General features: G+C 40.2%; 2 protein-coding genes across 4 annotated transcripts in view; both read right to left on the bottom strand.

Moving 5' to 3' along the window:
* The window catches only part of loxl2a (lysyl oxidase-like 2a), a 39,291-nt gene extending 24,606 nt beyond the window's left edge, over positions 1-14,685 (bottom strand). The window contains exons 1-3 of one of the 2 annotated variants that reach the window (XM_044024341.1): positions 14,560-14,685; positions 11,383-11,696; positions 6,182-6,357 (exon numbers count right to left, since the gene is read on the bottom strand). In XM_044024341.1, the coding sequence (XP_043880276.1) occupies positions 6,182-6,357; positions 11,383-11,665 (459 nt within the window). In that variant the 5' untranslated portion in view covers positions 11,666-11,696; positions 14,560-14,685. Of the gene's footprint in view, positions 1-6,146; positions 6,358-11,382; positions 11,697-14,559 lie in introns of those variants that run through there. The other variant, XM_044024342.1, reaches the window with a different exon arrangement.
* A 2,688-nt stretch (positions 14,686-17,373) lies between these two features.
* LOC122767702 (transforming acidic coiled-coil-containing protein 1-like) overlaps positions 17,374-24,025 on the bottom strand; it is a 31,188-nt gene continuing 24,536 nt past the window's right edge. For both annotated transcript variants that reach the window (XM_044023146.1, XM_044023145.1), the window contains exons 6-13: positions 23,302-23,366; positions 22,197-22,328; positions 20,874-20,950; positions 20,730-20,773; positions 20,106-20,269; positions 19,920-20,026; positions 19,694-19,814; positions 17,374-18,813 (exon numbers count right to left, since the gene is read on the bottom strand). In XM_044023146.1, the coding sequence (XP_043879081.1) occupies positions 18,748-18,813; positions 19,694-19,814; positions 19,920-20,026; positions 20,106-20,269; positions 20,730-20,773; positions 20,874-20,950; positions 22,197-22,328; positions 23,302-23,366 (776 nt within the window). In that variant the 3' untranslated portion in view covers positions 17,374-18,747. The remainder of the gene's footprint in view (positions 18,814-19,693; positions 19,815-19,919; positions 20,027-20,105; positions 20,270-20,729; positions 20,774-20,873; positions 20,951-22,196; positions 22,329-23,301; positions 23,367-24,025) is intronic.

The raw sequence follows: 24,025 nt of genomic DNA on the forward strand, positions 1-24,025 counted from the left end.
TCAGAATCTGTGTCCAGTGGGTTCATGTGTTAATGTGTAACACATGAACCCATTGTGTTGGCCTAGCTGCTACACTAAGGTATCTTGTTTGAAACAACAATAAATGAGAGTGATGATCATCTTATCTCACTCCATAAGTCTGTGCATATCACACAGACAATAATTCACATCTACTGATAATAATAATGGCCTGGGCGCTGTGCAGCTAAGAGCAGCGCTGAGGCAACAGTGGGATCCAGCTGTTGAACATGTGCTTTGTCCACAAGAGCGCGAGAAAGTCTCAGGCCTCCTGTCCTGACATGAGTCAACCTTTTCTCCCTTCGTTCATTCTCCTCCTCCCAAGCCTCCTGCATACATCATGTTGGACGCCAATCCAACTTTGTCTCGGGTTTCCTTCAGCTGTGTAGCATAGAATGTGAGGAAGTGAAATTCCTGAAAGGGGACACCATCGCGCTTCACGGAGAAAGAAGTGCGGCCTTTGGCCTGCGAAGAATCAAAAGACTTTTAACCGATGCATTGTATTATTACAACTGGTTTCTGGAGTCTTTGTGTTGATTCAACATCTAAAGTGTTTGGTTGAAGTAAACACACAGTGAATGGGCTGGTGGTCGACTGCAGCTGCAGATGTTTTCTCATCCCTTCAGAAATCTGTTTATAATGATGCACGAGTCTCTGCATGCAGCAGTGGGTGATCTCTTGGTCACACTTTGTACACAGCAATTTCGTGTTTTTGGAAAACACACAGTAAATAACACTGAGGGGTTACTTCTAACAAACATAACTTATAATTACCCTTGAATGACACAACTATTCATAAACATTTCATTTATACAGAGCAGACTAGAAAGCAAGCACTCTATGCACATTTCCATATAAACAGTCGAACACAGAACTAACCCATTGGCAGAAATGTATCCATAAATATCTTTGTATAAGTCTAAAATTGCTTTAAAACAAAAGCCTTTGTGGTTTTTGGTAGATGTTTCTACAGCAGCCTGAATGGACAAACCAGCCAGAATGTGTGTTTTATGTTCAGAAGAGGGAGCTTACTCCACTAATGAAGACGAATGACGTACTTTTTTGGCATGCGACTGTCCCCGTAGTTTGCTGACACACTTGGATAAGGGAAGGGTGTGTAGGGGAATCCTCCATTTGTTACAATCCACCGTTAGATGTGACTAATTCTTACAAACTGGCCCTTTCAAATAATGACCATTATTCCTGCTAATTATACAATCACACTTGCCACACAGTGGTCTGAGGGCCTTTCTTTGTGGACTTGTGCATGCTTTGTGTTGATGTGGGTTTTCTGCAGGCACTGGTCTTAGTTAGGTTAGTGTTAGGTTAATTGGAGACTTCAAACTGTTTGTTATGTGTGAATGGTTGTTTATCTCACACCCAATGTCAACTGTAATTGGCTCCAGTCACCTCCGGAAAAACAGTCAATAGATCTTGTACGTAGGGGATCCTTGGCTAAGAATTTGAGAACCACTGGGTTAAATGAGGTATCTGAGGGGAACTAGGACTGTGTGAGAAAAGTAGTTTTCAGCACTGAAAGCTTTGTTTTTCTTATATGATAACACGTCTTTGATTGACTGGTAACAATTCTAGACATACCACATGTGGAAGAGGAAGCTGCAGTTTTCATTAATGACAGACTGATGTTTCCACTGCACTATCATTTGTGGTCAAAGCCAAACTTGCCAGTGTGAGCTGCTGTGGTGTTATTGTCACATTCCCATACACTGTCAAGCAGTGTCATGATGTATACCTCACAAAAAAACAAAATAATTACTGTTTGAGCAATTTCCTGCTCTGCACATTTATCCAGAAAAAAACTATGCAGTACCTATACAAGTGAAAAGCTAAAGTTAAAGCTGTCATGCTGCTAAAAAACCTCTTTTTTCCACCTTATAAAGGTTAAAGACACATTCATATGGATAATACTGATTGCTTCACTCCCTTTACTTGGATACATGTGGTTTGGGTGTTACCTTTCCAGGTTGAGCACAGAATGTCAATTCATGCATTGAGTAAATAGGTAGAAGGAACAGTGCTGCCCATTGCTGACGTCAGCTCAAGTAGAGGTGTATGGGCTCGGCCAGACTGAGGGAATATTTACAGGGTGGGGGGACTGGACTGCAGCAACACCCCAAAGACCCTTAACACACAAAATAAACAAGGAAGCAGAGGGTGCCGCTTGTGAACATGACCAGTCATCCATAAATAAATATTTCACTGTCGTCCGTTACTTCATCCACGTGACTCGGCGAGGCATGAGAAAGAAAAACAGGTATTTATAAAACTGCAAACTGTACATTACATTCTAACCATGAGTTCATGTGGCGCTGATTAAGGCCCGTCTTAATCCAACTCTAGTTCGGGTGCTCGGAAAGCGAACTCTTGTCCGCCTAAAAACAAATGCAGGAAGCAGAATACAACGCAGGGCATTGTGAGTGTACACAACAGAAACGATAGCCTGGAGAAATGGCCGAGCCCATTGTTGCAGCGTATGCGTGTCGTATGTTCGCTTAAAACTAAATAAGAAACCCAAGACTGATGGGTTTGTAATTCGCTTTGGATAAAAGCGTCTGCTAAATGCTTAAATGTTAAATGTAAATGTGTATCATAAAGTGAAGTCACAGAATTTACACAGAGGTTACAAGTACACAAATTCTTGCTAGATCTCACATATGAAATCTTCCTACGTTCACAGTTTGGTGCAAACACCCATATATATATATCTATATATATAGATATATATATCTATATATATAGATATATAGATATATATATATATCTATATATATATAAAATGGGGAAAATGTGTCTTGTAGGTTGAGAGAAAAGTACAAATGTGTCATTCTAGGCACACAAATCACACACAATTTACTGGCACGACTACACAGGAGTTTTGCTACCAAAATGCTGTTACGACCCCAGGGTTGTGACTGCTTTTTTCCCTGTGTGTATGTGTCTGCACGTGAGTGAGATGGGTTGCAGGTGTGCATGTTTGAGTGAATGGCCTGTGTGAGTGTGTCTAGGGTGGATCCTGGGAGCTGATTGGTCCTGCACAGAAGGAATCCGAATAAGAGGCTTGAACATCCCAGCTGCAGTGGACTTCCTCAAACGACTTCCCACAGCCAGACTGCCAGCAAACATTTTGTGCTTGATTTTAATAAACCTTTAAAATGGTTTGTTTGACTTGTTGCTGGTCGTTTCTTGGGAGTTGAGAAGAGGGAGTCTCATTATTCATGTTGTTCTCAGGTTTTCCCCTAGGCCTGGTCGTAACAATGCCTTCATACCACAGCAGCAGCCATGAGGCCTGCAGTGAACCCCCCTCCCTCCCTTAATGGGTACGTGGTCTTTGGCCGGTGGACACATTTACACAGCAACTCTGTTAAACTGCACAGGGTAAGGAATTGAACCGACATTCAACCTGTGTTTTACTGACGGGGTGGGGAGGAGGAGGAGGGAGTGTACGTGCATTGTGAACCCGCATGTAGGCACGTCTAACTACCATTTAAATAACCATGACAATACTGTGCCGTTGATCTTAGACAACGTTTTGTTGGTGAATGGTGCTGTGGCTTTCTGCTGCCTCAATATAGCAACAATGCATCAGACCACACCTCAATTTGATTCAATTCAATTTATTTGTACAACCTCATTTTAGGACCAACACACCCACGGGTGAACTGGTGAGTCTGCAATGACAATTGATCATATTCTCAGCCGGAGTATTTCTGGTAAACTGTCAGCCAAAGATGCAAAGATGGTCTATGGTCCATGTCTGCAGAAGTTACCAAGAGTGATTAGTAACTCTTACTAACTAAAATTAAGTGGAAGTTGTGCACAGAGGGACACGGCAGTGCTCCACTTTTGTCCCATCACAATGCTAACATTTAAACGCAGTGTTATTCTTTTCCATCTATTCTATTTTTCGTTTGCACTACCCTAAGACCAAGTCTCCATTTAATGACAACTGACTGTAAAGCTGGCTTATATTTTAGCAGAAGTTGTAGGTGACGTGTATATCAAGTGTGCATGCCAGGTGTAAGACAGGGATACGCTTGTTGTCCCCACTCGCCCCTGCACTGCTGGTGCATACACACAAACACTCCCTCAGCCAGGTCTTATAGCTTTGCTTCACATTTTCAGATGAAGTGTGCAGCATACATCGTTTAAGGTTACAAAGACCAAACAAAGGCAGAGAAATTAAAACACAAAGAACAATGAAAGTTACAAACTGCAGATTTAAGTGATCTAATCAGACTTAACATCTGAAATACACCAAACCACAGTAGAGAGTGTATACTTGATGCTACCCAACATCAAGTATGAATGGATAAAAACAATAAAGCAATAAGGACATCGACTGTTTTCGATTGTTGCCAATGAAACATTGTCTCATCTGTATCAGCCTGGTTTTAATAAGGAAACAGTGTTTATAATATCTTGTCCCCAGACAAACAGAAGGAATGCCTTTATCTCTCTCTCACTCTGTCGTTCTCACAGTCACATACATAATCCTACACTGACTTTCCATCCGGTGCAGAGGCGTTCTGTGCAGCTAGACAGGATGGTCGTCCCCCTCTCTGAGTCATCTCCAAAATCTCCCGGGCTGCAGAGAGGGGGGTCTGGTGAGGGCAGGGAGAGACTCACAGCAGCCTGGCAGAGTCATTAGTGCATATAATGGTGGAGTGGACAGCTCAAGTATCATATGTAATTATTCGCTGACTAATGGATTACTTCCTTGGCCTGATGTCATTGCAGATGTGACTACCTGCTGGGAAAAAGACTGCTGTCTTGTTTTGACACTTGCTTTTTTTTTCACTGACCCATTTAATCGTATAGATTAGGGAATTCTGGATCCAGTTTCACCAACTTACTTAGATTCATAAGAAATTGATACATAAGTCTACACCTTTTGCATGAAGATATTTTGGCTTTTATTTTTTAAACCTAGACTGAATTTTCCCCTCAAAATTTTTGCTTCCAACGGGCACACATTTAATCAGAATCCCTGTCGTTGATGATGTGACGTTAATAATGTTGAAACAGCTGGGACTCTTTACAAACAAATGAGACCTTCTTCAAATCTACAAACTGCCTAATGGACATCAAAGTCCTTCCTGGTTCAGCAAAGGAGTGAAGTTGTCTTTACAACTTTAAATGATCAAATGAGGAAGAGAAAAACTGGTCGGACGGTCTGGTGTGAATCGGCGTACAATATATTGTGTATCTCGTAATGTTATTCACTGACCCTGATGCAAGTACTTACAGTTTAGTGGAAAGTATTGAAATGATACATGTTGTGATAAAAATCAGCCCATCTACTACCTCTCTGGTCAAACGCCAGCTCCTGCATGCAAACTTGGTGAGCACACTCACATAATGCATTCCCTAGCATCTTAGCCTAACCTTAACCACCATAACACAATGCTTAACCCCAACCCTAAAATATAACCAATTCTAACCCTAAAACTAAGCCTTAACCCTCAAAAACAGAATGTGAGGAAGAGCAAAACACAGCACAATATACACAATATACCTGAAATGAATTTTCAATAATTCAAAGTAGAATTATGGATGAATTCCATCTTAAACTCCATAAAAATGACTAACAGTGATGAAAGTGTCTTTGTGTATGCATACAGTACGACATCCACATTGAAACATGAGACGTAGATAACTGTGTAAGCTACATTGTTTGAATTGGTCAGTGTTACCTACTGTAATGTGCTCATCTTGACATCTCTTAGTGGTGCAATAACTCATATGATATGAACTTGTTTTCAAGTTTTCCGGTTGGATCCCAGGTGTGAAAGTTCCTCAGCATAGCAGACAAATGGATGATAAATACTGCAGTACATTACAGGTTTTTGACATTGAGTTTAGCTCATGTTGTGTCATTTGATGACTATGTTTTGATGCAGCAGAAGAGTGTTCCTTTTATTGTGACAGACAAATAATCAGTCTGGAGAGATGGCAGCATTTGGAGGGATGATTAGGTTTTTCCTTTCATCCTCAGTCTGTTCTCGGTTTTATTGTGAACATCTGTCACATATGTGCACGGGAACCATGTGTGGATGTGACTTGAGTGCAGTCAATTATACGATCACGTGATCCCTGTCTGTGCTCACATTAGTTAGTGTGTGTTGCTCCATGCTGCACCAACCTCGATGCTATTGGCCTGGTTCCGGATGAACTTGAAGCCTGGAATGCGCTTCTGGTTACACACCACGCCGACGTCTTCTGAGTGTTTGCAGTCAGACACGCCGAAACCGTTGGACTCACACTGAGCCAGGCTCTTTTCTCCCCCGGTGCAGTGCACATTGTCTAGCCAGATACGGCCTGGAGCAGACAGAAGCAGAGTCATGTGTGAGTGAGTGGGCACGTGTTCTGATGTAGTAAAAGTTTTTACTGTGGTAGATTCAACAGGATTTGAAAGAGGAACTTGTAGCTACTAGGAACTTCAGATTGATTTAATTAGACTCATGAACAGTAACTGCAACAATCCTGACCTGTGAAGGTAAAGGATCAACTTATAGATATCATCTTAGGATATACAGCATGAAACAGTTGAGTTTGTGAAGAATACGGTGACTGTGTAACATGGTGGAGCAGTGGCTAGCGCTGTTTCCTCACAGTAATAAGGTCTGGATTTGTGACCTGGGGTTTCATGAATACTGCAGTTTCTTCCCACAGTCCCAAAATATGCAGAGGTGGATTGTAGGTGTGAATGTGAGAGTGAATAGTTGTTAGTTGGTTGGTATGAATGAACGATGACAACATGTATTCTGTATTCTGGGGGTGGAGTGGCTCAGTGGTTAAGACCCTGTGTGCAAAGACTTCATGGTCACAAGTTCAACTCCACCCCTGGCAGGTTGTACTCAATTCCCTTGTAAGTCGCTTTGGATAAATGACATGTAATGTAATGTATTCAATAGAACCACGAGTGTTATCAGAATGAAACTCTATGCAGTGACAGGGCTGGTACCACACTCGTCCAGCTGAGCAAACTGTAGCCACAATCTTGATCTAGTGCGTACTGTTAAATATAAATAAATGTCCATTAGATTAAAACCATTGTCAAATGAATGAATACAATGCTGATTAAGCCTGTCAGCTCCACACGACTCTCTAGATTTATTTAAAGGAATACTTCACTGATTTGATTTAGCATTGTATTACTAGAATAGGGGTAGTATTTTTGAAAAATGGTCCTTCCCAACCTCAGTTTCAAGAAATATCTTCATTCTTTCTTTGTTACGTGCCCACCAGTGACATTTGGTTCGAGGCTTGAAACTGCAACGCTAATTGCGCACTTTTTAGACTCACTCGTATGTCCTGGGTATGACATTAAACTACATCCAGGCGGAGTGGGGAGGTCGTGCGTGACATGTGACCGTTACTACCCACTCTGTGACTGGCGAGTGCGGTCGGCGCCACAAAACTGAGCCGGCCCTTGAGTTACTAGGGTTTTGGAACCTTCAGCTCTACAACGGCAGTTGTCTCGCAACTGGCGGACGAGAGCAGTGCCAGGCGGGCTGGCGTGGTTAAAGGAGGACCTTGACTGTAATCAAGTCTTCTGGCAGCCCGCTGCAAGCACCCCAACCAGAGATTGCATGTCTCCACACTCAATGGTGCCGCTGGAGAAGGCGGGTGCCCAAAGTGCGTGGGTCTCAGAATCGCAACCTGCGATCCACCATAAACAAATTCACACGAAGGCTATCGGTGTCAGAACCAATGAGTCTCCACCTGAGCGGCGGCAGCTGAGGTCAAACGGAACTGTCACTGAAACTACTGCTCGGACATGAGCAATTGCCTACTACTACTACTACTACTAGACCCACTCGTAGGGGGACGGGACCTCATTCCCAGAATGTAAACAGTGTCCGCCATTTTGCTTACAGTTACGCCAACGGGACCAACAAAGAAAAGAATGAAGATATTTCTCAACTCAGGGGAAACTGAGGTTGGAAAGCACAATTTTTCAAAAATACTACCTCTATTCTAGTAATACAAAGCTAAATGTATTCCTTTAATATCAAGGAAGACGGCAGCAACAGCAATATTCCGCTAGCAAAGTGAGACATCAGCAAAGCGGTTGGTTTATGACTAAAAAGACAAACTAATCCTCTCAAAAAGTTTCAGCTGTGAATTCTACACGTCAAAAACCAATGTTGTTCAGTAGATTGATGGTATAAATTCTTCTCAGTCAGGTCTACTATTACTGATACTACTATTGCTTGACCATTTTCAGATGAAGGTATGGAGCATACAAATAAAGTTCCATTATTTCTGTTAATGCAAACAGAGGTTATACACTAGAGCTTTAACTTTGAAGTTTCAAATGAGAGAGTGGTTTCAGCATTGTACCTTGACAGCCTAAGCCGCGTGTCTCACCCTGTTGACTTCTACTTGAGCATTTCCATTGAAGTCTAGTCACAGAGACGGTGGCACAAACCTACTCACGTGGAGATGTTTGGTCTCTACCTTAACCTGACACATATTTTCTGCCAAAGGATGTCCAATAAATGTCGTCATGGCTAAAGTGTATCATGTGCTGTCCAGCTGTCTGCACTGAATCAGGCAGTGACCATGGTAACCTCCAAAGGATTGCTCATCTGACAGTCTGAACACGCTGCTGAGGAACATCCTGATCATTCCAAGAAAGTAAGAGCATGTTATATGGTCACGTAGCGTCCTCCTGGCAGCAGATGATCACCTTTGGAACATTTTGTTTTTCAAAATTATAGCCATGTTTTCCTGGTGCTAAACTACAGCAGCTATTCCCAGTGAGAAGCAGCTTGGTCTCAGTCCACTTTAAGCTAGATAGATTTTTTAGCATTGCCAGCTGTGATTAATTCACATTGTTGTGTTTACGCCATTGTTTGCAAGCTGAAGAAAGGGCAGGGAATGTAATGCACTGAGGGCCATTCATTTTCAAATTGAGCTTTTACTGGTACTTCGTAATGCATATAACAAACACTCTAAACCATAAAAAATACCCAGAGGAAAGTTTTAAATGAAATGGATTCTGTGATTTAGAGATTGGAAAGGACATCTGGGGACCTGATAGAACAAACTCTTTAAGGAGGTTCATGTGCTTGTTATATAGTCTTATATGTTTTCAATTAAAAAAAAAACATTTGGTGTTCTCTCTCACCAGACATCATGGTGAAATGGAAAATGGAAAATGCTCTCGATCATTTTTATAGCCTTGTGTCTCCACCAACAACAGAAACACATGCACATGGCCTCACACTCTGTTTTTCCCCCTTTAACTCACCAGGAATAAATGACACAAACAATACATTTTTCTGCACATTATGTCAACAATGACAATTTAACGTGATATTTTAAAATGTAGAATGTTTAACATTGGACTCTCTGAGCATGCAGTTGCCTGGTTCTCAAATTATCTAAGATTTTAAGTGTTATATTTGATGGTTTATCCTATGATACTGTATCCTATTCGTCCAATGCTATACACTGCTGTGCAGCAACTTAGAAGGCTACAGAAGGCTTTTAATGTTGTCATGCCAAATATCGACTAATATCTGGGCATTTGTGTTGAGGACTTGCCCATTTTCAAGCTGCATGCACAGTATCAGTAACAAGTTGTGTCTTCGACTTTTTTATCTGTATTTTTAGGAGATGCATTGTACATGCATACCCCAGTATAGCCCTTTGCATGCATCAAACTGGCTGTTAATTGCGTCTCATAAAACACTATCTGCATGCATGTGATTCTCGAAATTGCTATAATGACTGTGGCTTTTTGGGCAGAAAATAACGGCGGTAATTACTTGTACTTATTGAAACGGGTGGCTGGAAACAGTGGGAAAACATGAGCCTTTAACAAGGGATTCTGTTTTAATGAACAGCTACCAACATACAGTACATACAGTACAGCCAGCAGCTATTAACCTACCAAAAGTGAGATTATGTCTGTGTTTGGTTTACACACTGAGGGTTTCCAATCACACACACACACACACACTGAACTGACTGGGTCACTCATGCCTCCTCTGATGGAGAAACCAGGGCCTGACAATCATAGCAGTCAGACAGGAGGAAACATGTACCTCATTCAAGCATTTACGTGGAACATAAGGAAGTGTATGAGGCGATACACTGCATTTGAATGAGTGGTTGTCTAAATGACAGCTGAGATTAACAATCCTGAAAATAGCATAGTTTTTAGTAAAGATTAAAATGTGTTTAAAGCGATAAAGAATATTACTTCAGTCACCCCACAGGAAAATGTGTTCCTAACCACTTGCTGAATTTGAATGATTAAGAGTGCTTAAGATAAGGTCGCGTAATTCAGCAACATTCTCTGCTCTGAAATGCTAGGAATGCATGTACTGGAGGAGCTCTGTCCTCTCTGCCTAGTTTACTGTATGCATATACACTTTAGTGGGGACTAAAGCTGGTGAATGCTGTTATTTTTTCTCTTCTCGCTATAATATTTTAAGGTTTCTGCCAGTGGCAGCCTGTCCATAGAGGCGCTAGGGTGCCGCCCCACCAGTCTCACAAGAAGAAGATAGGAATTGTTTAAAATAACTTATAAAAATATGGAACATTTAAATAAACAAGCTACACATTATACAGTCCATGACTATCAAGTGTAATCTGCATTCAAGTGTAGTTTAAAAATGTTCCCTCCGTCGTTTACAGCGAGTGCCGGTCACGTGACGTATTTCCGGTTCCTTCGGGGCGCACACGTCTTTGACCATAGACTCTCTCGCTATAGTGACGCATGCACACAGGAACGCCCGTCCAATAAAAAAGATACGAAAACTCTAGCGTGTCACTGGTGGGCACGTAACAAAGAAAAGAATGAAGATATTTCTCGACTCAGGGAAAACTGAGGTTGGGAAGCACAATTTTTCAAAAATACTACCCCTATTCTAGGGCCACACGGCAGTGTAGTGGTTAGCACTTTCGCTTTGCAGCGAGAAGACCCGGGTTCGAGCCCCGGTTGGAACAAGGGCCTTTCTGCATGGAGTTTGCATGTTCTCCCCGTGTGTGCGTGGGTTGTCTCCGGGTACTCCGGCTTCCTCCCACAGTCCAAAAACATGCAATGTGGGGATTAGGTAAAATTGGACACTCTAAATTGACCGTGAGTGTGAGTGAATGGTTGTTTGTCTCTAGTTGTGTGTGGCCCTGCGATGGACTGGCGAACTGTCCAGGGTGTACCCCGCCTATCGCCCGATGTAGCTGAGATTGGCACAGCACCCCCCGCGACCCTCTGGTGGAGGATAAAGCGGTTAGATGATGACTGACTGACTACCCCTATTCTAGTAATACAAAGCTAAATGCTAATCGGTGAAGTATTCCTTTAACTTTTAAACCACATTTTCTTACCTTCTCCTTTACCATACTTGGCAGAGGGCGACCAGGAATCAGCATTCAGGAAGCCAAGCTCTCTGCACACCACTTGGGCGGCATATATGGTGAAGTCATCGTCACACACTGTCCCCCACTCTCCATTGTAGAAAACCTCCAGCCGACCCTCGTAGTGTTTCCTCTTCTCCCCAGCCAGACGCAGCTGGATTCCAGCAGTGCTAGAGTCTGACTGGGCGCTGCACTGAGTCCACATGAGCAGCAAAGCAAATGAGACACAGTGAATGGAAACTAGGTGCAGCATGATGCAGGAGGATGGAGGAAAACCCAGAGACCTGAAGAAGAGATAATAGGACAAAAGACGGCTGGCATTACATTATGCTGATGATGTTTATCCAGCTGCGTCCGAAACAATTCTTAGTCTACTCAACAGTCAATGATTTGTTCTTAAATGTCCTTTCAAAAAGAAAGTGTGTTTTCCTTCTTTGTAAAAAGAAGGAAACACAGTCTAACTCTACCATTAGCGGACAGCTTTGTCTGTATTCACTTTATTTACTCACTTTATATCAAACAATCAATGGTTAAATTTCCCTCTAATATTTACCATTTAAAACATCATACGTGTGCCATTGTTTCTAAAGACACAGCTAACAGACCTTTAGCTTTAAAGCTCTTTAAATATTGAATCAATATAACATACAAGACTCTGTATCTATGACACTATGATATAGATAATATCTATAATTTACTATATTATCACTATATTATCGTTGTTGTAAATGCATTGATATATACTATATAAAAGTGTAAGATCCTTTATTGTGCACTCACCAGTACATTATTAAGTACACATATTCCACTGCTTGTTAACGCAAATATCTATTCAGCCAAGAGTCTACGTGCCAACATATTGGCACGTAGACATGGTCAAGAAAACCGAATGAAATTCAAACTGGGCTTCAAAATGGGAAAGAAAAATTTTGTTTAACTGCCTTTGGACATAGCATGGTTGTTGGTGCCAGATGGGCTAGTCTGAGTATTTCAGAAACTGCTGATATACTGGGATTTTCACACACAGCACAATGTGTAGGGTTTACAGAGAATGGGCCAGAAGAAATATCCAGTGAAAATGCCTTTTTTTGATGTCAGGGAAAGCAGACTGGTTCAAGATGATAGAGAGGCAACAGTAACGTGCAGCAGTGACTCAAATAACCATCGCTGAATGCAAAACACATCAAACCTTGAAGCAGATGACCACACCTGGTGTCACTTAATGAGATGTCCCTTTGTTCAAAAGGAGATCAGGCACATCTCAAATGGTATTTCCGGATCAAAAATGTCCATATCAGCATCACAGCCTGTTTTAAGTTGTTAGGTTTTGTATGTTTTGACCTTCCAAGATGACTTTAGTAACATTTATTTTCTCAAATCCTAATTTGTGAGCTGAATGTTCAGAGAGATGCAGACAGTTATTAGTGGTACTCTGCAGTTTGCCTTATACAATCCTGCAGTTTGATTTGGCCATCATCAGACTTCCAGAGGCCCCTCACAGGCCTCTCTGAAACCACAAGTAGCATTTTGAGAATGTCTTAACGAATAGTGATCATACATTTGACTGCCAACAAAGCAGAGAAGGAGCAGGATCTGGAGAGGGCTGGAGGACGAGTGAAGGTTTCTATGTGTCTGCTGAGACAAGGATTCCTCTCTGTCTTTCTGACAGCTTAATGTGGAGCAAATGAGGGCTTCTTCAGGGTGGGTGCTGCCCCTCTCGTTTATCTCCTCAACTGTGCCTGGAGGCTGCATGACATAAGGGAAAGTTAAAGCAAACCATCAAAATGTCAAAAAGTGTCTCGAAGCCCCCAGGGAGGAATGTGACTGGAGTTAAAAGGAGAGGAGAAGGACAGTGAAAGTAAGGAGACCTCCATGTGTGTAGTTGAGGGTGGGTGTGGGTGCGGGTGTGCTTCCCGAGTTGACGTCATAGTAACAGCCAACAAACTGCAAAGTGAGCAGGCTTTTAAAAAAAAGCCATTGTAGCGCACACTCAATAAACTGTTAGACATCACTTCACCCTGAGAGTGAAATATGTGGTTTATCTTCCTGTGAGAAGGGCACAAGTCAGAGGAAGCTGCTTTGATTTGGTCTCCTGACGTCACACGGAACGCTGAGAGTGAGTGAGTGAGCAAACATCTGTCCGATCACTCATGTCAACGCCACAGAAACGTATGGGAAACATTCAAAGTTCTCTGGTGCTGTGTATGATCTATACATAGTTCTTACAAAAACCAGTGGAGACACGCCCACTTATTAAATATACATGCAAGGCTTGCATAAGAAGAAAAAACAAAGTCTCAACAATGAAAGGTAGCCCAGGACTTTGTCAGTCAAATGTAATGCGTTTGTCTTGTGCACTGTTCAAATGCAAAAAGCACAAATCGTGCATCAAGTATCAACTCTAGCCCTTCAAATATCCTCAGAGAGAAGCACAAGAAAGACCTCAGGGATGACTGCACACCACAGACTGACGCTCACATAAAGGAACACACAAGTAGCTCATGTTACAAAGGGCTCCAACCAATCAACTCGTAATTTATTACTTAACCACTTAGTTTTGTTTTTTTATAATTAAAACAAAACTTCACTACATTTTGAACATGTTCTGGTTTCTTAAAGCAAAGACAGTAAAACACTTGAATATCTGTGGTGATCATTCTGAGGCTTGGAACAAATCAATTCATCGAAAATTGAGATTAAATCTTAACTGAAGGAACAACCACAGGATGTCAAATCAAAGCAAATGACTTGTGGAACAATGCACATTATGTTTATGTGCAACATCAAAGTCATAAAGAAACACAATATTATACATAATATTAGACAGATTTCAGATCATCTCCAGTCTCAAAATACTCCACTGCATTCCTGCACGTGCGAATGGATTAATCGTGAAAACAACCTACAGATTAATCGACCATGAAAATGTCAGAAGAGTGTCCAGTCTGTTTATGTTCCATGTTAAAATGGGGAGACTGAAATAAATACTATTTTATATTTAAAATAATATATAATTTAAAAAATAATAAATCCAGACCGTATGCAAATCATCTCCAAACTTTCACACATTCATGCACGTGCGAAGCGTCCACCAATGAGTGTTGAACTTTGACCTGAGCTATGATGAAAATGAGCAGAAGCACTTACTTTGACACGAGACGCAGTGAAGCCTCAAAAGTCTCTGTCCTGCACGCACAACTCTATAATAGATGATGATATGAGTCTTTGTCCCTTTACTTCTCTTCTTCTCTCTGCTCCCCTCACAGCTGGCAACGCGCTCCCGTCCCACTCCTCACCACAGAGAGGAGCCAATCAGCGGCCGCCTCAGCATCCTGGCCCCGCCCCTCCGGCCCATGCAGGGTTGACCTGAAAGTGGTTGTGAAACGGAGGAAACAGTTTCTTCCTTTTCTTCTTTCGGCTCCCTGGACTCCTAACAGTCAGCCACTGCGGTCAGAGCAGCCGTCGCTTGTCTTTCCGTGGTCAAATCGGCCGCTTCTAAAAGTGAAGTGCGCCGAAATGTTCTGCTTTACGTCAAATTCTACTCAAACGGTCCAGACCAAGCAGTCATATTTCCGGTTTTCAAAATAAAGTCCTACCGAAATCGAACGGAACGTAGTACTGAAAGGAAAAATTTGAAATTATAATTATGTCAAAAAAATGATATCTTATCATTGTTATTACATTCAACATAATTATATCAAATATAATATTAGCAAATTGCATTGTAGCTATAGACTGTAGTGGAATTATAGTCATACATCTTGTTTTTATATTGACTGTCTTGCACATTTATTTGCATGTATTTATCAATACTCATGTTTCCTTACATAATTATCTATCTTGTTATGATTTCTTTTTATAATTATTAATATATAACAATTTATGTAACAGATTTTATTTTGAAAACCGGAAATAGGACTGCTTGGTCTGGCTCGTTTGTGTAGAATTTAACGTAAAGGAGAGAATATCGGCGCACTTGACATTTAGGAGCGGCTGATTTGACCGCAGTTTCAGAGGCAGGAGCGGCACCTGGTGAGCTTTTGTTTGATGTTCTGTGTTTTCACAGGTGATCGTCTTCATACCTTGGTTGTAACAAGTGGTTATTTGAGTTCCCACTGAATTTGTCATTGCTCTTCTGGAATCTTATGGATTCAATGAAGGCATTTATGTCCAATAGATCAGCAGTTTCTGAAGTACTAAAGGAACAGGTGTAAACTGTCATTTTCGGGGTCCCCCAAGGTTCCATCTTGGATGAGGTCTATTTTTAAGAAATGCAAAATCGCCTGCACTGTTTTGATCTACTTGTCTTTGAAACCAACCTGTAATGTTCAGGCTCTGCTCGATTGTTTACTAAGTTAAAACAAATCCTGGATGATTTTTGGACACAAGGCCCCTGACTGTCCCTCTAGTCTTCTTGGCCCCTCTTTGCTTAACATCCGCTCATCTGCTAAAAACCCTGGTGTGACTTTTGATAGTGCCTCTAAATTCTATACACAAGTGAATTATGTGATTTGGAAAAGTCAATCAACATTGACTTTTAGGTCAAAGGCTACCTGCTGCCTAGAGATCTGGAGAGGGTAATCCATGTTTTTATCATTGATGTATCGTCTGCAACCTGTGCAGAACGCTGCAGCACACCTTCTGACTGGTGAGTGCAATATCATGACCATGTAATGCCAATATTGACCTGACTCCACTGGCTATCAGTGCGTTTTGATTTTAAAATTCTCTTATTAGTTTTAACTGCTGCACCTACACAGTCCAGTCAGAACACTTAGGTGGGCTAACCAGCTGCTACTGGAAGAACCAAAAACAAAGCTAAAGACCAAAGCTGACTGAGCCTTTGCAGTGGCAGCTCCTTGGCTTTGGAATACCCTGCTCTGGCACATCAGATGTGCCCAGTTTTTAAAAACCTATTTTTTCCCCCTCCATGACGTTTGACTCAGGTTGAGCTGGACTCCCATTTTTTTGTTTCTTTTATGTGATTTTATTATGCTCTGTATCATTTTATAAAGCTTTATAAATGCATTTGAGTTGGGTAAAACTCAGCAACATTTATGAAGTTGCATGTTGCAGCTGAATAACCTTCACCCTTACCCTTCCCTCCCAAGAGTGTTGGAGAAGCTATGTAGTCTTCAGTTAGCATCAGAACTCAAAAGTGTTTAGTTTGTCCACTGTGGGCTCTAGTGAAAACATGATCATGGTCACTGTAGAGCTGATATAAATATAAAAGATTAAATCAGGTGGATTATACGCACAAATAAGTGATCATTAACAATCATTTTATCTTTTATTTTACACACTGGGCCTTTAAATCTTCTCTTTTGTGTTGCTTGGTTTGAACTTCAGCATGTCTACAGGAGTTGGTGCCATGTGATTGGCTGATTAGATATTTACATTATGGCCAATGGTTTGTATTTATATAGCGCAACAGTTTTGCCCTTGTTTCACACCCATTCACTCACACTTTCATACAGTACACAGCCCTCATGTGGGTTTAAGTATCTTGCCCAAGGACACATCGGCATGTAGACTAGCAGAGCAAGGAATTGAACCCACCCCTTCAAGTTGAAAGACGACTGGCTCTACCACTGAGGTACCGTCGCCCGCTAAAAAGCAATTGAACTGTGGTACCTAATTAATTGGCCAGTGAGTGTATGTTGCATGAATGTATCTTCTTTTCAAAATTTGTGGATACAATTTTTATCCCAAATAAATACCAAACTGAATGGGATAGTTCTTAGATTAGAGCGATTTTGTATTTGTTGAATCTGTCTGCTGGAGGAAACATTGTCTGTAAGAAGTAACAGTACACTGACAAACTAGTGATGAAACTTGTCCCTCAGCTCCTTTGCAAGAATAAACAAAGGCCAAACTTGATTCGAGTTCATCGCTGCAACAACACGTGTTGACATTCTTGTTTGCCGTGCACAGCTTCAGTTCAGGCATTAAAGACGATGGTGGCATGATATTAAATTTATTCAGGAATGCACAAAATAATCTGGGTATATACTTCAATCTTCAGTTTATACAAATATTAAGAATGAACTTCAGAATACTCTTTCCATAACGTATAAAATTCACACGTAACGGTGTGTAACGATGGGTTTGCACTGAAAAGCACCTCACTGTAACACCACTGCACACTGAAACCCACTTCACTTTACACTGACATTTGGCAAATGATTGTGCTGATGGAAACTGTCATTTCTATATACACATATATGATTTATATCTGAGCAATGTCAGATCAGAAAATGTTTTATGGATCCATTACGTCCTAATAATGATTTGCTCCCAAAACACAAGCCTTTACTTTAAAAGTTCCAACATATTAGCACATGCCTTATTGATCTGTAACTGCAGGTGAAGCATTCAGACTGTATATGTACACAGTGTGGAGGAAGTGTAAAAAAACAAAACAACAAAAAAAAAAAGCCTTAACATAGTAGATAGTCGTTAAAGATTTTAAATGTAGTAAACAAAAGGCACAGCAGCAAAAGATTTACTCACAAGTGAAATACCTGAAAATATCTACATGGCAGCGACAGAATGTGCTTGTTTTGACTTTTCCACACTCAAATGCAGAGTGAGAGAATAAGAAATATGGCACGTGATTTAATTTGAACATTTTCATCTCCACTCGTGTTTGTGACCATTACATAACCTGGGATACGGTCTGATTATTAATTAACCCAGCATAATATGCAAGATGTCAAAACGTTGTGTTTTAACTTCAAAGTATTTGAAACAACAAAGGCAAAATGTAAAGGCAGCTTTAGAAGCTCATGTGCTAACGAGAGAAAATAATCAGAAGAGCTGAAATACCTGTGTTACAAAGGAAATGCCAACAATCTCACTACACTAATTATCATTGTCAAAGGATTGATTTAGCTTTCCTGGAAACTGTTCCTTATTTTATGACACTGTTCTGTCCTTAAATGTCTTCTTTTCCACAGTTTCCACATTATTTAAAATGATTCTGGGAATTCTCTGATATAACAGGTTGAATTAACCATTTAACCCCATTCTTTAAATCTTTAACTAAATAATCAATAATAAAGTCAATAAAGTCAAGTCAATAATTAATAGGTGGAATATTACCATTACCTTCTCTCCTTCACAATATTTAAAATACCCATTATGATAACGTTGTGCTTGTTTATTTACATATTTTTTCCCCTGGTTTCATATTTCAGCCTGATAATAATTTGAGCGAGTGCAACATTCTTGTATTTCAATAATATCTCTTTTGTTTAAACTGGTGTGCTGACAGAAAGATGTGCTGACGTGTGCTCATGTACAGAAGTTACACCGCATGCTGCAGTCAGAGTCTTAGTTTGTTCCCAATTTGGCAATCAGTTCATCGCAGATCTTTGTGAGCTCCTCGATCTCTTGATTCTGGAAGAGACAGAGACTCTTGTTATCAATCAACACCCATGTCAGGACATAGACAAGTGACTCACGTTGAAGGCACAGTTAAAGACTCTCAATCTCTAAGCAGAGAAAGTGTTTTCATGTAGCTGTAGAGAAGTCAATGTACACTCTCACTTTCATCTCACTTCAACTGCAAAGCAGTTTTGGTCAATTAACCACTGCCCCCTAGTGTTCAATTCCATGTTAGCAAGTGTGTATTCATAAAATCTGCTCTCAGCTGGCATACACATGTTAAATAACTAAATAAATACATCATTAAATCAACTTTGAAACAAAGAGTTTTGACATAGCCAGAAAATCAGATGAGGTGCACCTCTGCTGGTAGGTCATAAATGAAAAGTTTAAATAAAACCCTAAAGCACTTTTTCTGATGTAAACCTGTGTATATATCTAGAGAGAAATAGTGATACCTCATACCTCATACGCATACATTGGTCCTGGAAATATTTCACAATTAAAATCTTGTTAATAAAAACTAAACTAAAACTAAGCATTTACAAAAAAAAATCAAATACTAAAAACTAGCAAACCTGCTCTAAAGAGTAATTAAAACTAACTCATTCTATAAACAAAGAGGTCAATAAATTCTAAAACTAATGAAAAATCCCAAACTATTATAACCTAGTTTTATAACCTCTGTGTACTTCACTTCAAACAAGACAGGACATGGACAACAGACAACTGAGTGACAATAACTTAACTAAACTGACAAATAAATAAGAGATTTACAAATGTAACATAAGAATAGGAATGGAGCAGGAGGTCATTAAATGAAACCCTGGGCTAAAACCTTAAGCCCAAATTTGACCTCTTTTTTTTGCCCACTCTTCCTTTGTCACCTCACCTTTTGATGCACTGAACTTTCAAGTGACTCCACCTTCATCTGCTCTTTCCTCAGGCTGGCGCTCAGTGCGACACCCTCAGAGTCGGCCTTAGCACGCATATGGGCTATCTCTTCATAAGCCCTGTGCGCAGAAATGGGATAGACAGACAAACAGACATCGAAGGAGATTGTTGGAATAAGCTTGAAACTCTACTTTTTCTCTATTCATCAAACACTCAACACTTACTTGTTCAGTTTCTCCTCAGCGTGCACCTTGAGCGTTTGGTACCTTTGCTCCTCCTGCTTGAGCCTCATCAGGTTGTCGTGTGCACACTTCTTCAGCACCTCCTCATTCTGGAGAGATGTATGTACAGTCATTAATATGTAATGTGCTGTTATAATAATAATGATGGGAGTTAGTAGCTCCACTGACCTTCTTGAAGCCTTCAAGGACTCCCTTCAAGTTCTCATACCTCCTGAAGAGGTCAGCCAAGGAGCGCTCCACTGAGTTGAGGTCATCCACGGCCTGATCTCGCTCTAAGGTCACCTGCCTCACTGACTTACTGCACGACAGGCTCTTCTGCTGCTGCTCATCCTCTGCAGGAGTCACAGAATGAGCTCAGCCTCGAGCATGAACACACTAACATTTTTAACCTCATCAAAAAGAAAAATAAGCCAAATTTGCAAAAATAATGTTGCCAAGCAAGTTTTGCACTGGACAAATAATATTACTAATATTATATTAATAATCTTAATATTTAAGGAGGCACCTGGCGCAATTAGCACCAGCACTGCTGAATGCAAGTGGCATCACAGAATAAATATATCGTCAAAACGATCTGAAGCACACAGAATAAATATAAGATCAGAAAGTTGCTCTGTGTTTGACTGCAAGAAGACGACCACGTCAAAATAAAACAATTTGACCTTAATGAATGTGTAATGTTATTTTAGGCTTAAAATAGATGCAAGATGCAAATAGATGCCCTAATAGATGCAAGGTGAAATACAAGCAAGACCATGTAAAAACGACCACCACCAGGTGGCAGCATATTACCAATCATCTGTGCGACTGTCTTCTCATATTCTCCAACAATTGTCCTGTCAAGATAGGAGAGAAAAGCAAGTCTTCTGTCAGGACAATCTTATATGTTTCTACATCTGTGCATTTGAAGCAAAGTATACTGGTGAAGCTTCATACCTCATCTCAAAAACCTCAGCTCGGCTCTCCTCGTACTTTCTCTTCCACTCGCTGACCTCGATCTCTTTGGTGATGATCTTCACAGAAGACACAGAGAGGACAAGAAATAAACCTTTTTTTAAATCAATATATTATGTGCATTTTTTGACTTTCTCTGCAAGTAATCAACAGGTATTCACTATCATTGTCAACACATCATCAGTTAACTTATTTATATTGAAGATTCAAAAGATTTATTTGTCACATGCATTGCACAAGTCCAGCAGCAGTGAAGTGAAATTATGACTAAATTATATAAAATATAAGAAGATAACATTTTTGTGTTCTCAACTGTATTTCACCTTAATGAGATGCTCCTGAGACACATTTACAGATGCAAGTGTAGTTTCCCTTAATTGCCTGTTGATTGTCAATGACTGTCAACAAATAAGCAATTAATTGTCACCCAATCGATGATTTGATGTTTACTTGACAGCAAACATTATTGTCAACAGATAATCAACTAAGAATCCCTCATATGTGATCATATGCTGATCGGCAGTAATAAGTCAACTAATAAGATGCTGATAAGATGATGGTTAATAACACTGCAAAAACAGTACAGTCAACAGACACTTTGTTTAGGGTTAGAATCTGAATCTGTAAAGCACAACTTATACAATTACCTAACTGCCAGTAGAATACATCACTTAGCAGGTCAATAAGTGTCAACTCATTGTCTGTTGACATGATACTGGATACCTGGTGATTACTAATAGAGATTCAACAATGGAAAATCAAAATAAAGTGTTACCCTATTTTAAATTAGATTTCTCCCCATGTTGTGATACTTCTATAAGCTTGATGAGCAGAAACTGCTAAATGTACAATTGCCACTTTGTACATGCCAACATCCCTAACACAATTTGCTTCAAAGGGCTTGACAGTCTGTACAGCAAGAGACCCTCTGTCCTTAGACCCTCAAAACGAGTGAGGAAAAAGCCACAGAGGAGGAGTAGATTTTCTACTTGGACTGATATTTTACAGCTAAATGTAGCAGTTACTTTAATAATAATAATTTTGTTGTACATTAGTTATAGTCATTTTCTCCAGCTCAATTAGTTTTGGCCAAAAGAGGACAAGAAAATCACGTATCATGTATCAAGCGTAATCAAGTATTTTCCAATCACAAACACAAACCAAATCTGCACCAACATTCGAATTGCGACAGAAGCATACTGTCCCAGCCCTGCTAATTAGATAGAGTATGTTCACATTTAAGTTAAAAACAGTGATCACCACCACATTCACTTCACTTAGTTAGTAGGAGTGAGTGACACGCACCTCTTCTCTGATCAGAGTGAGAACTGCTGCCTTGTCCATCTCACTCAGAGGTACGGTGTCCTGGCTCAGTGCGCCTGCGTCTCCTGCGTCACTGCTGGTCACTTTTGTTGTTGGCTTCATGGATATCTCGCTCTGCAAAACACGTAGAAAAATTTTATTACGTCAATTACCAGTGACGTAAGATAATTTACAAAAAGTACCTAAAAGTGCTCCAGTAAGTTGTATAAAATAATTGAACATTAAACAAAAAAAAACATTTCTTGTAGAAACATATTGCAAGTATTACAATGAGTGCAAAATATTGCACATTAATCTAGAAGTATAAAGCACATGGCTCAGTTTTTCTATGGGTGGCAGCACCAGTGTTTGAGCACATTAGGGCTGGGCGATATGTGGAAAATCTTATCACGATATACTTTTATTATATCGTATATAGACAGCTCCCTCTACCACTGATCTACTGTTATTACCTTTCATTTCAGATAATAACTGCTTTATTTCTTTGGGTTTTAATGATAAAAAATGAAAGATATGTATGTGTGGTTAGAAACAATGAAATATAATAATAAATATGGTCAAATGTTGCTATGACACAAATAATTAGGCTCAGAATTCAAGAAGTGTTTGCACTGTTCCCACTATGTGTTGACTTTGAGTCAAACTGTAATATACAGAAACACAAGAAAGAAATAATATAACTTATTAGCATGAAAAAACTGTTACTGAGTGACCAAACAAAGGTAGCAATAAGTGCTAACGTTAGGAGCTAATATTATATACAAATATAAACGTCATTGATATGTTAATATAATAACACAAACGCTATTAGCATGCTAATGCAGTTAATCGTTAGCCTAAACACTATTAGCATGCTAATGCAGTCAATCATTAACCTAAGATTTGTGTTACCATATTAACATAACAATGACGTTTATATTTGTTAATTGTTTTAATCAATTTATAACTTACAATTTATAATATTTATTGTAATAAAATAAAAAAGCCTCATGACTCCACTCCCACCTCAACTGTCCTTATTACCCACTGAGATGAAGTGCAGTTGGTGCAAAACAAGCTGGTAATGTTGAAATATTGATGTACTCACTATATCATCTTTCAGGCTACATGTCTCCTTCTCCTCCTGGTGTCTGGAAAGCTTGGGCTCAGGATCTTTAAGAAAAAAAACACATAATTCATAATTCCCGGATATATTTACTGTACTATATATTTAAGTCGTGTAAAAGACATTATCGTTGAGATTCACTGAAACTGTCTGTAAGGCAGTGATTCCCAAAGACTGGGTTGGGACCCACAGATGGACCACAGGAGAGATTTTCTGGGTCCCCAAACAAATTTAAATAATGTTCACAACATTTTAGTTTAGATGTATTTTCCAATCCCAGTGGGCATAGGGTGGCAGGCAAGGGAACACCCTGGTCAGGTCAGATTTATGGACAGTGTGAGGAAAACCAGAGAATCTGGAGGTAACCCATGCACACACAGGGAGGACAGGCAAACTCCACACAGAAACAAGGCCCAGAAACAGTGACCTTCTTGCTTTGAGGAAACAATGATAGCCACTGTACCACCAAAAGTAATAAGCAAATAAACCAAAATCTTATCATAGGAGCAGTGTGTAGCACTTATCTGCCCTTGGGTAGCAACCGGGGACTGGGTGCCTTGCTAGGGGGCACCACAGCCCCCTTGGCCCTGCCCAAGATTGAACCAGCAAATCTTCCAGTTAGAATCACAATTCTTTAGCTCTTGACCATGGCCATCACAAAAATAAGCAAAAAAAATGTTTTCAGCATTAAGAATTTTTAAATTTT

This window comes from Solea senegalensis, linkage group LG4, assembly GCF_019176455.1.
Source record: "Solea senegalensis isolate Sse05_10M linkage group LG4, IFAPA_SoseM_1, whole genome shotgun sequence".
Classification (NCBI taxonomy): domain Eukaryota; kingdom Metazoa; phylum Chordata; class Actinopteri; order Pleuronectiformes; family Soleidae; genus Solea; species Solea senegalensis.